General features: G+C 41.2%; 1 protein-coding gene across 1 annotated transcript; it reads left to right on the forward strand.

The window, feature by feature from the left end:
- The first annotated feature begins 10,278 nt into the window (after positions 1 to 10,278).
- Positions 10,279 to 12,683, forward strand: sp8a (sp8 transcription factor a). Its single transcript, XM_028597903.1, has 2 exons — positions 10,279 to 10,551; positions 11,304 to 12,683. The coding sequence occupies exons 1-2, from the start codon at positions 10,528 to 10,530 to the stop codon at positions 12,534 to 12,536; spliced, it is 1,257 nt and encodes a 418-aa protein (XP_028453704.1). The 5' UTR covers positions 10,279 to 10,527; the 3' UTR covers positions 12,537 to 12,683.
- The last annotated feature ends 857 nt before the right edge of the window (positions 12,684 to 13,540 follow it).

Below are 13,540 nucleotides of genomic sequence, written 5' to 3' on the forward strand. Positions count from 1 at the left end.
AAGGTTAGTTATGAGTGTTTGTGAACTATTGACCACAGATAATGTCTTTTGAATGACATACTGTACATAGGTCACTTACATGTTGAACTGCTGCTTTTCACTAGTGCACGTGCAAACACGACTCAAAGGACTTCAAATACTAACAAACTGATTAATGCTCTGTCTACAGCTTTGTTCCAGTGACAGTGAGTCAGAGAGCTAAACCTAATTACAACTCCTGTGATTCAGAAGACACCTTCAAACACAGAGTCTGAATGACCAGAATGTGTATGTTGGCGACGACAACTGCAGGTATTTACTGAATGCATTCATCTCTGCCGCTGTGTGTGCATGTGCTTATGCACATCTGTTTGTTCATACAGCAGGTCAGGTACTAGCTATGCAGTTGCTGAATCTGTCTTCATTTCAGATCGACAATGGTCAGTTTAAAAGATTTTTGTCAGATTTTGAGAGGAGTTTGTCAGGTTCATCCTGCTTGTCATTTTGGGGTTAGCACAGAGTGGTCATTGAGTCCAACTGCCCGCCTTCCGATTCAACATGTCAAATCGGCCCAAATGAAGGCCAATGGCTCATCCAACTGACGACGGCATGGAACACACCGAACAGACTCGAGTCACCGACCTCGCCAGACTGGTGTGCCTTTAAATGCAGTGTTTCCCACAGGTTTAGAATTTACTTGCAGTGGTGCAGGATGTGACGGTGCGGCGCATAATGGGTGGGTTTAGTAATAATGGGTTCAGTTATAAGCTAGTCAAACGAAGGTAAAAAAACAATGACTACATAACATTATCAGATAATTTAGAAAGAAAAAAACTATTTACATTTTTAACAAATTAGACTAAAAGATGATACAGATGAAAATATTGCGACACCATGCGGCATCTGACACAATTTCAGGGTAGTTATTAAGGCTGCACGATATAAGGAAAATATGCGATATGCCCTAACGTTGTTGAATATTGCGATAATGATATAACTTGTGATAAATAAACAGATATTAAAATGTAGCCTACTCAGTTCTGCATTTCTGCTGCTTTCAGCATTTTGCTAAAATTCAACAAATTGCTTAAATTTAAAACAAATGACAAAAAAGTGTAGTCATGATGTGCTTTGTCAATTAAATCAGTTTTTTTGCCACATGTTAATGGTTCAGCAGATAAAATACCTGTAATACTGTAGTATGATCCATACAGAAATTGACATGCTATTATTTATCTCAACACTGTTTCCTCCTAACTCCTGTTAAATCATATAAGACTAGGGCTATCTAAAGTTAATTCTTGTTCATTTTGTTGGTTAGATCATTGTCCGTTTTTTAAAGTGCATTGATCTGTGATTTGGGGATCCTTAACACGCTGTTCTGTATAGCTACATGTCCTGTTGCACTCATTTAGATCTCATCTGAGCAGATGTCTGTCATTCAAACAACTCTGAGTTGTAGTTTAAAATTTGTACAGTCAATATAATAAAATTAAGAATTTTATTCGGGCTTGGGTCCATAAATGCAGTTAATGGATACAGGCACGGAAACTGAAGGTTAGCAACGATTAGCTCTGATTAGCCAGCTAGCTCTGTTATAAGGATATGGAGCGGAGGAGACTGCCGCGGAGAGGGGTAACAACCAGACTCTGATAAATGATGTTCGGGAGCTTTCATAGCAGCGTGGCCGTGTTGTTTCTATGTTTTTATTAGTACAGTTGATCCCATTGCCAGACCACCAGCAGCATGCTACTACTAACGTAACGATAGCCACTCTGAGCAAGTGCAACGTTGACGCTGTCATGCTCGCGACTTCTTGAGGGGGAGGGGCTGAAGGCAGCTGGTCTGTGTGCGGTGTAAAAAATACACTGTTGTTTGGAAAGAAAATTGAATTCAGATTTTATCTACCTGGGCGGGTCTCAATTTACCTGAGCGGTGCACCCAAGTTGAACCTATGTATGTTTAACACTGACATGCACCAAGAGAGGGGAAAAGTCAACCTGCGGTCAGCCTGCAGAGGTATATGACCCCAGAGGTTCAAAGGTCACGACAAAGAGCTCATGAGGACAGAAGATAAAATGATCTAAAATGTAACATCATTATGGGAAAGATAGGAGCAAAACCTTGAACTGAGACTGAACTCTGAGTTGAATTGTGACCCCATAAATCATGCATTAAGCTGGAGTTTAAAATTTAGTTGAACATTTATGATTGGTTCTGCTGTTGGCAAACAAGGCAGTAAAATGCATATTTCAAGTTCAAATTAGAGGTTGCAAAAACAAATTTCAAATCAGTCAAGCTTTATTCCGTAAGAATAACAAGATTCCTAGTGATGTATTTTATAGTTCAAAACACGGAAATCTTCTGTCTTTGCTAATGAGGGGCGGGTGTTATTGAAAAATACATTGAAAAGGAAATGTGCTCTCCATTATCTCAGTTGTTTTGCAGTTATAACTTCACTTCCCAAATGCAGCTGAACTCAGAGACACAGAATTAAGCTGAATTGAAAGACTATTAAATAGGACGGGACGCATGCTGTGCTTTCAGACAGTGAGCAAGCATGTGTTTAAACAGTCTCTTTGAAGCCAAATGTGAAATGATTAAGTCCGCTTAGAAGTCTGTGTGGCTCTTCGGTGTGTGCCTGTGTGTGCGTGCATGGACCTCTTTGAAGATGCTACTCTTGTACGGGTTCAGGAAGACCTTTACAGCAGTGCTAAGTGGAGGGTGCAGCACACCATAAAGATCCAAGATAAGTGTGTAAATGTGTTTGTGTGTGTTTGTGTGTGTGTGTGTGTGTGTGTGTGTGTGTGTGTGTGTGTGTGTGTGTGTGTGTGTGTGTGTGTGTGTGTGTGTGTGTGTGTGTGTGTGTGTGTGTGTGTGTGTGTGTGTGTGTGTGTAGTTCAGTGCAGGACTTGACATGACTTGCGGGCCTGGTAGAGCTGACGCCAACCCCTTGTTTCTGGCTGTCTGTGTATGTCCTGAATGACAGCCCAGAGGCAGTGCATGTGTGTGCGGTTTGGTGGGAAAAGAAACGTTTCATGTTTGACGGGAACCATCAATAAAACAGCAACCATGAAATCACCTCAAAACCACCTGAACCTGGCCCGAGAGTGTGCATGAATATGTGTAAGAGTGTGTATGTGAGAGAGCAAAGGAGAGACTGAAGGAGATGCGTATTGACCTGCGCTCTTTTCTCTAATCTGTTTCACACCTCCATCCACCTTACCCCTATTGACGACCATGTAAGTAAAATGTATGTCTGTTTGTGCAGAGATTGTGACAGGGTAAACAAGTGTTTAAGCTTGCCTTATAGTGCACACGTTTTCAGCTAAATCTGGGGTGTTTTGCATTTCTTTGTGGAATAAATTAACAATTTGTTGCACGGCAATTAGCATGAAAAAGCAAGCAGCTTTTTTCCAGTCAATTTAACATCAAGCCATCTCTCAGTGCTTTTCTTAACCCCCTCTCTTCTTCTGCTCCCTCAGCCCCTGAATTTTATGGTAGGCATTGTGGCGAGGTGAAGCGCAATGAGTGGGAGGAGCACTAGTTAACCAGGAACATAGCATGAATTGTGTGTGTGTGTGTGTGTGTGTCTGTGTGTGTGTGTGTCTGTGTGTCTGTGTGTGTGCGCACGCATGGCTGGGTGCTATTGCATGGGTTTGTGCTGAAAAGTGCTTTTGTCTACATAGAATAAGTCAGGGTAACCCTTTTCACACACCACGCATTAAAAAGTAAGTACACATAGCTAAGTAGAAAAGGCAGAAGGACATTTATGTGGACTCTTGTGTAAAAGAGCCCACATATACTGGAAACATTTAAACCCTCTCAAATGTCTGAAAAATATGATTTGCTAGTGACCTGTTATATAAGATAAAACAAACTTTATTGATCCCACACAGGAAACTGAAGTGTCACAGCAGAAGTACAAGAACAGATGCATATGTAGCTTTAAAAAAAAAAAGGGCTGGGTATATTTAAAAAAATGACGATACCAGTACCCTTAAAGTGATACCGATACCAATAGAATGCTTCATTTAATACCTTTTTATTTTTATTTCATTCAATACCAATCATGTCAATTGAAGCACACAGCGCACTTAGGGACTTAAGAGTTTAAGTATTAGTGACAGTTTAAGCACTAAACAGAGTTGGAGTGTAAGCGATGAAACTGTTAATATGTGGGTTAATCACTGCATGACATTTTTGTTGAAAATAAAAGTGCTAAGAAAACTTGAACTTTGTTTGAAATGCCAGTTGACTTGTAAATACTGAAAACAGTTGAATTATCGGTTCAAGTTTAAGCGGTGAAAGTAGTTGAAATTGTAGTTGAAGTGAAAGTGCTGGGGGTAATTGTGTGTGCACTTAAAGAAGCTGAAGTGTCAGTTTACATGCATTAAAAGTGGTTGATATGTTAGTAGATGTGTAATAGCTTAAAAGTAGTTGAACTGTCAGCTGAAACAACAGCCACAGGGGTCTCACCTTACTTTTTTAGAAGTTTTTTGGAACATCCTTGCCAGAAGCCACGTTTTCCAAATCTTGACAACAGAGGGGATAAAATAGTCAAATAGTGGAATTTCCCTTTAGAAATCACAATAAGCCACACAAATGCACACTTAAATCCAAACAGAGTTGGCTGTCATGGCTGGTTGTCCTCAGGGTAGCAAAGGGAGAAGAGACCCCACAAACAGGCCTGGTGGGGATGGGGGAGTCTACTCAATCACTACTTGCCTCATACAGACAAATGGACTGCCGGCCAATGAGACACACACACACACACATACACACACACACACACACACACACACACACACACACACACACACACACACACACACACACACCTACCTAGAAGATGACCTAGACCCCCCACGCTGAGGTAGCAGTGATCAGATGCTCTCCAGTCCATCCATCAACACTGAAAGTGAAAAATGACGTCTGGAAGTGTATGATTATGCTCCTGGGCTTCTATGCATCAATCAACGGACACAGACACACATTCGATCACACATTAAACACAGAGAAGACGCAGAACTTGAAAAATGAACAATAGTAAATTAATCTCCTTGTCTGTGTGTGTGTGTGTGTGTGTGTGTGTGTGTGTTGTTGAAGAGAGCCCGAAAGAGGGATGAACAGTGTTATTGGTGAAGAGATCACGGTCAGAGCAGGATTTAATCAAGGAGAGAGTGTGAACAAGTTTGTGTATGTGCGTGAGTCTGGTGACTGAGGTTTATCTGAGAGCTCTTTACTGGTTGATGCTGAAGAACATCACCAGCTTCAGTCAAGGAGAAGAAATCTTACACAAGCTTTAAAAGAGATTAGAGAAATCAAAACGTGTGACATGAACCAGCATTTTGGTTCTTATGTCTTCATCCCTGCTCCTCATCTTCTTCTTCTCTCCCTCTCATCACCCTTCTTCCCTGGTGTGTGAAAGACGGCGCTATCGTAGTGTGTAATTTAGAAATGGGCTTTGTGTGTGTGTGTGTGTGTGTGTTTCTCAATTTATGTGTCAGAGCCAGCTGTGGCAAATAGACCATAATAACAGACTTTAAATGCCACATCCGCTCCTACTTATCATGTTAACTCCTACAACAGTCACCACATGCTACATAATAAAGTGCTACTTGTTCCTTTGTTTATCTATGTTGTATATGAGAACTCATATACTGTAGGTTCAAAGAAAAGTTCCTATTCCTCTCTGTTGGGTATAAAAACTAAATTAGCAGAAACTTGCTTGAGTTGTGTAAACTGTTACACTTCTTATCAAGTCTGCATTCATTTTCAACTTTTTTATTGTAATGCAGTTTAAGTGCAGATTGATTTGAAAAGTCTGCTCTGCATTACCTCAAATACAATAATACAATTTGACAAAAAGTTTAGTTGTGAAATAATTTAATTTCAAACTATACAGAATTAATGGAAACAGTGCCTGTGTGGAATGGTAGAAAAATACATTTAGATTTCCAAAACAAAGCCAGAAAATAGATGGCTGTGATGAAACTAAATAAGGGAAATATGGGATTTGTTGTAAATAAACAAAAAAAGTATTAAAACCCTGATGTGGTTTAAATGGGTTTTTGTTTTCATGCAGGTCCGTTGCCGTGAAAACGTTGGCTGTTGATTAGAGCAGATATTTATTATGGCTAACTGACGGCTAACGCCAAGAAAGCAGTGAAAAGAGGAAACAAGAAGTGCAAGGTGAGTGGAAGGAGGATGAGGGAGATGAATGTGTGATCAGAAGCTTGTGATGTTCTGCAAACTAACTGGTCACCAGTCGTCATGTGAAAAATGAAATTATAGCATGTGACAGAACGGATGTCACAAGGACAGGAGGTGAGAATTACAGCACTGAGACAGACTTTAGCAGTGGGGTTCCCATATTTTAATGTCAAACGAAGCTTAAGAGATCGATGTACTGTCACAGGCTGCTGTTAAATAAGAAGATGTCGCGTTCGCCTCCTTCCCTTAGATATGATCAAAAACAGAACTTTATTCTGAACTTTGGAAGTCTCAAGCCAGAGGCATTTGAAGAAATCAATAGAGGCTCCTACTTCAGACGCACCTCATTAATATGTCGGAGACGAAAGTTGATGGAGGAGCAGAGAAACTCATAACGCAAGCAGCTTCCACAAAGGTACCACTTTACTTTAGTGTGTGTGTGTGAGAGAGAGAAGAGCTTTTCATCCACTCCAGTTACTAATCACAGTCTCATTCTCTCTCACCCTGCATAATTCTCCCCCTCGCATTTATAAATCTTTCCACTCTCTCCACCTCTTCCTCTCTTTCTGAGGGCAGAGACAGCAGATGTGTTGGCAGCTTAAATGACCTCTGTGATGTATGACTTAACAAACCCCAGGCATCCATCAACCCTAACCTAAGTGTGTATGTGTGTGTGTGTGTGTGTGTGTGTGTGTGTGTGGAACAAAGAGAGAGAGAGAGATGCTACTCATAGTACAATTGTACTCAAGTACAATTTCAATTCACCTTCAGCACACTTGTGCCAAACAGAGAGTAGAGGACTCTCCTCACCCATGAATTCCCCCCATTTCATCAACGAGCATGTCTACTGGAGTATGTAGATGTGCTGTATACATGAATGTGAATGAAGCACTTCAACAGTGTGATTACATTGGCCATGATTCCCTCTGTCTGTTGCATAGATACACTGATGAGACATGCCCTTTCTGACCCCTGCATGCATGTGGGTGCAGTAAAGCTTATTTAAAGTGAGAACTTGCATGATGCATATAGCCAAAGAGATGGCGAGTTAGACAAAGATAGTGAGTTTATGTGCGTTTGCATGAGAAAAAGAGGGTTTTCTGTGTTTATTGTTTCTTCATTGCAAGCTTGCAGATGAAATAGGATCTTGTAATTCGCTTATGTGAAAGTTTTCATCACAGTAACCCAGACACGTTCTCCCTGCTCTGCTCCACAGTCGTCCATCAGCCCTGCGCTGACAGACGGCGGCCATGCCCTCTCCATGCAGTAATTACAGGAAGCCAAGGAGGAGCTGCTCCAGGCACATCCTGGCACACGGCTCACCTGGATGACTTTTTCCTCTCTCAATTTGTTTTAGGGGGTTGAGTTTAAAGGGCATCAAAAGACAAATTAAGGTAAGTCTGTCTGAGATACTCGTGCATTGTTTTTCTCTGGTACTCGTTATGCTCTTTATATCATATTTTATGATTTCTTAAGTTTTGTGTCAGCCTACAGCACTGTTATTAGACATGAGAATAAATAAACTGTATTTAGTTTGATAACTTAATGCTATTTAACTACTTTCAGTTAATGTAAGTTCAGTTTATTATTCACAATATTGTCTCTTTGGGAAATCTGTCATGGACTTCTCCCTGCTATTCCTTAAAACAAATCCGACATACCAGGAACATACAGTATATTATAACACAGCTTAATAAAAATGTTGACAATAAGGAAACATACCATATTTTGTCCAGCTGTAAAGATACAGATGCACATTTGTTTTTATTGAATACAATTCACTTGATAATATTGTAGGATTCACCTGATGGCCAAATTGTGATTGTAAAATCTTAATGAAGGAAATTATTATGCAGGACAGATATGAAAAGCTGCTATCAATGTTTGGATACTTCTGTCCAAATCCATTATAACCAAATGAATTTAAGCTGACCACAACCTTATTGTGCAAACTAAAAACATTGTTGCATTCTTAGATCACCAAAATTTCAGGCAACCACAAATAAAACAAGAAAAGCTCAAAGCTTTAGAGGCCTCAGCATATTCATTTAACAATAGAATAAAGATAAGAGAAATGAGGAGTGTAAAACTAAGGAGGAAGCATGAGTCTTCACACCAAGCAGCTACATCATTGTCAGAACTGCACCACAGGACTGCTCAGGATCTGGAATCTGTTGGCTTTTTTTATCTTTCTTTTACACAAATTGATTGGCTAACCCCCTGGTTGTAATGAATATTTTTTGTGTCATGTTTAGCAGCTTGTCTTTTGACTCTCTGATTCATCTGCTAATTGTCTCAGCAGGGCAGCTGACCAAGATGGCCGCCCTGCCCTCTGGATCACTGTGACTATACTCCTCCAACAAAAGAGGAGTTGAGGAAAACACCAAGGAGAAATAAAATACTTCACCCGTCCCTCTCCCCAAGAGGTGCCAGATCTTTATTTCACTCTTTTCTCTCTGCTTTTTCTGTCTCAGTGCCCACAAAGTGATTGGAAAGCACACGACAATCTTTTTTTGTTGACGTTCGATGGTGCGAGATAATGTGGTCATTATCATCGCTAAAGGAACAGGTTGGGGCTCAGACAGGGTTTCATTGGGGGCCTTTAAAGCGCACACACACACACACACACACACACACACTTTCAGTGTGGGAAAAGAATGCATTTAAAAGAGGGACAGCTGTTTGGGTGGCTCATGAGGATGGCAAGATGGCCTACTGTAAACTCCACCTGTGCATACGGCCATGCCTCAGGCTGTGGGGGAAATCAGGGGCCAGCATGGGAGCCTGTGATTTAGTCCAGTCCAATGGGAGGTATGTATTAGTGTGGATTTGTAATCAACTACATTTCAATGTGATTTTATAATAAGGAATTCTTATGAAAACCTTTAAAAAAAAAAAGCAAAGTTGAGTGAAAGAGGTTTCAAGTTTTCCGGCTGGCTTGCAAACTGTGTGACGGATAAAACAAAGTTGTTGTTAATTTTATACAATTTTATGCTGATTCTTTTACCCAAAAATATAAACAAAAGGTTATTTTAGCTTGTTTCAGAAATTAAACTTTGTTTTGATTTATAGCCCATATCTTATACTTTATCTTTTTTACTGTCTGTCTGTCCCTCTGCTATTTTTATTTGTGTGTGTGTGTGTATGTGTGTGTGTATGTGTGTGCGTGTGTGTGTGCGTGTGTGTGTGTGTGTGTGTGTGAGTGTGAGTGAATATGATTAACTTTTCCATCTATGTGTGTTCAGCTGATTTCATTCAAGAACAAGAGAGATGAAGAAAGGGCATGTAAGCAGTTAATACCAAACAAATGAAGAAAATTGATTAAATCCTGATGTTTTTATTAAATTTGAAATTCAAATGAAATGCTCCCTCTGTGGGTTAGCTCATATGTTTAGAGGCCCAAGATCATTCTGTGTTATTTCAAGGGTGTGCTTCATCATATTGGTTAACCATCCATGATTTTTAAGAATAGGACCTATTTACCTGTTTACATTTTCCCTCACAGTGTATATAAATGATCTATAAAATTGGGAAAAGAGGTGTTTTTTTGTTTTTTTTAAAGACAACATTTGTTTTGTGTTGAACGAGATGAAATGGCGGAGGTAGTGGTGGTGTCCTCCCCTCCCTTCCCCAGGGCTGACTGGATACGCCCCCAGGGACAGGATGGGACGGAACGGGCCTGCCTCTCATTCATCAGCCTCTCCAGTAAAAAAACATTAGGCTGTATAGTTGAAAACAAATCTTTTCTGTTTATAACATTCAAGAGTGTACCTTTACCTACAAACCCACTAAAACTCATTTGTCTAAATTTTTCACAAGGTCATGTTATCTTTTGTTGGTTAAATTGTGAATGTTTTCACACACATTTTAAATAAGTCTAATAGACCTACCACAATGACCTGGATCCTTGATGTCCACTTGTGCCCTTGTATTTTGCCCACTTTACCTGATTCGTAATGTGTGTGTGTGTGTGTGTGTGTGTGTGTGTGTGTGTGTGCGTGCGTGTGCGCGTTGCGTGTGTGTGTGTGTGTGTGTGTGTTTGTTTTCTGGTCAAATACCTCCGCTGAATTTATTGTCTATAACTTCATATTTTCTCCTACTTGTTGCAATTTGGAGCGCCCCACTCGAGAGACCTCACTATTAAAATTTACGACGACCTCGAGCGCAAATATTAAGTGACAGTATGAGCTGGTCTCTGATTGGTCCTCGGGCTCTCAGCGGCACTTCAAAGCCACGAAGAAGCTACAACTACTAAAGCAGTCCGAGAGGAAAACAGACTCATCACGTTCATTCACCGCGAGCACACACTCAGACGAAGATATCAAAACACAGATGATGGCTGCTACACTGCTAGGGGTAAGTTTACTTTTCTATGTATTTGCTGAAACATATTTTCCCCTAGATTTCGTTAAAATATTGGTTTATTTTGCTATAATAGGCTATCCATACAGGGCTCAGTGTGTATCTGGTATTCAGGGAACACAGTTAACTTTGTACTTTAATACATTTAACTCCTGTAGTGTCGCGGCAATAACCAATAGGCTGAAATAAATATGATAATAGCCTAGCCTACTATGGTTAACCTACACAGGCCTATGTAGGTCCACTCTGCATTAATCCGATAGCAGTTGTTTTTACTCGTCAGTTTTCTTAGTCTACCTGTTGGTTTTACTGATCATGGCAGTTCGTGGAAGCTGTAAATGCTTGTTAAAGTGAAAGGAACAGGCACTATAATGTGATCTAATGAAGTAAAAGTTTGGTGTCACAACATAGATATCAACTTTATTTGTTGTTCATAATATATATATATATATATTTTTAGGCTACGTGCTTTAGTGTCTGTGCTATTGGCTGACAAAACACTTGGTTTTTGATCCAAGTCAGAGGCACACTGTTAAACTTAAATAATGTTACATTATTAATTTACATGGCTTGAATTTAATCTGCGAGGCCCAATTTGTTTTGCACAGATCGCGTGACTAACACTATAGATTTATAGGCTTTATCTTTTTTTTTTTTTTTTTTTTTTTTTGCGCGTCTTTACGCACACCATGTTTATAGCCATGACTCCGAAATGACAGGCCTAAATGTCTATGTGTTCCCCACAGGAAGAGCCCCGGCTGGGCAGCGCACCACTGGCAATGCTGGCCGCCACCTGCAGCAGAATCGGTGAGCCCAGCCCCTCGTGCTCCCCTGCTCTTTCCGATGGAGCCCAGGGACACGCGAAGGGCTTTCACCCCTGGAAAAGAGGCGCACCTGGTAACAGCAGCCTTGGTGCCTGCTTCACCTCTTCCGGGCTTCCCTCTGGAACCTCCAGAAGTAACGGAGCCGGTCTGACGGACACCTCCAGCGCTTTCTCAGTGACCACTGCCAACTCTCCTTTTGGAAATGATTTTTCGATCTACCAGACTTCTGTGCCATCAGACAACAGTGTTCCCGATGCTGCGCACGCACAACGGTCTGTGTTTCTGACCAAATTTCCCTCCTCGGTGGAGGGCATAACAGGGATATATCCGAGGATGCACGCGCATCCCTATGAGTCATGGTTCAAGCCAGTGGGGGATGTCAATAACGGGTCTACTGCTTGGTGGGACATGGGAACCAGCTGGGTGGACACACAGAGCCCGGCCGGGTTACCCTCTCATCTGAACGGCTACAGCCCTGACTACAGCTCCGCCTTCGGCCCCGGAGCCCCTCAGCACCTACTCCCCGCCACACAGCACCTGTTTGACGGCTTCAGGCCACCTGTACCGACTCACTACACAGAGCCTACGACGACAGGGGCACCTGCTCTGACAGGAACCCCCGTCGTTTCTCTGCCCGCATCTTCCCGCTCCTCCTCACGACGCTACTCCGGCAGAGCCACGTGCGACTGCCCGAACTGCCAGGAGGCGGACAGCCTTGGTCAGGGGGGCATGAGCCCGCGGCGGAGGGGCTTGCACAGCTGCCACATTCCGGGTTGTGGTAAAGTTTACGGCAAGACCTCTCACCTGAAGGCTCACCTGCGCTGGCACACCGGGGAGAGGCCGTTTGTCTGCAACTGGCTCTTCTGCGGGAAACGCTTCACGCGCTCCGACGAGCTCCAGCGGCATTTGCGCACGCACACCGGAGAGAAGCGATTCGAGTGCTCAATTTGCCACAAACGATTCATGCGCTCCGACCACCTCAGCAAACACGCGAGGACGCACAGCGCTGAGGGGTCAGAGGATGGCGCAGAACCGGGACTCTGTAAAGGGAGCAGCGACACGGACAATAGCCTCTCCGGTAGCCCGAGCCAGTCTCCCGGGGTACACGTGCGTGGCACTGTCCAAACCACCGAGGGACAGAGTGCGGTGGAATAATTTACAAAGCTTACCAAGAACAAAGCAACACGTGGACATTTGTTAACACTACACCAGCCTGTATGGAGTGTGTTTTCTTGGACACCTAAAAACTGATATGGCACTTTATGATGAACTTTAGCTGTGGATAAACACTGTGTCCTTACCTCATCTATTTGTAGCCTTCTTTTAAAATAAATTTGTACTCTACAGTTTACAAGACTTGTGTTATTTGAAGACATTATATGCGCCTAATTTATTACATTACATACATGTTTTACATAATTTTTGTTTAGAATTAAACAAGTGGCCTGTTATATCATTATCTGGGTTATTATTGTTATAGGTTATTTTAAAATGTTTGTTTGAAAGATAAAACTGATTTATCTCTGCTTATAAATCATGATTATAACTCAATAAAACAGGAACATTTTTGGACATATTTCGTTTCTCGTTAAACCTGCTATGCATATGATTTAATCCAAGCATTTTTTGAAGGCTGTGTTATAATTTATGACTAAAGAGTAGCCTACTATTTTTTTAAATTATAAATTTAAAACAGTATATAACTATTATCTTGACTATAACCTATATAATAATTAACTAGGATACTAGAATGAATCACTGTATATACTAATTTATCAGTTTATTAATTCAGGGTTTAACTGAGGCTTGTAGCAGGCTTGTGGAAATCAAATTAGCCTGATCAAGGTATTGAAATGATTTCAGTTCTGCACTGATCTATTAAAGAAATAATGATATTGGATCAATTACAAAACGTATTTTGCACACTTTCTGTAACAGCATATTGCTTGAATATTTACAGTGGTTGTGAACACACATATCAGTAGCCTCAGTGTGCATCTCCACCTAGTGTTCAGTTTATACAGTCACAGGTTTTTAGATGGTCACAACTTGATGTTTGTACATTTTGTTGCATCAAAAAATATATTATAAAAGTATTGCCAGATCTGCACAAAACCTCAGACTAAACAGAACTGAAAACATTGACTTCATATTCATTA

The sequence above is a fragment of the Perca flavescens genome, chromosome 14 (genome assembly GCF_004354835.1).
Source record: "Perca flavescens isolate YP-PL-M2 chromosome 14, PFLA_1.0, whole genome shotgun sequence".
NCBI classification, from domain to species: domain Eukaryota; kingdom Metazoa; phylum Chordata; class Actinopteri; order Perciformes; family Percidae; genus Perca; species Perca flavescens.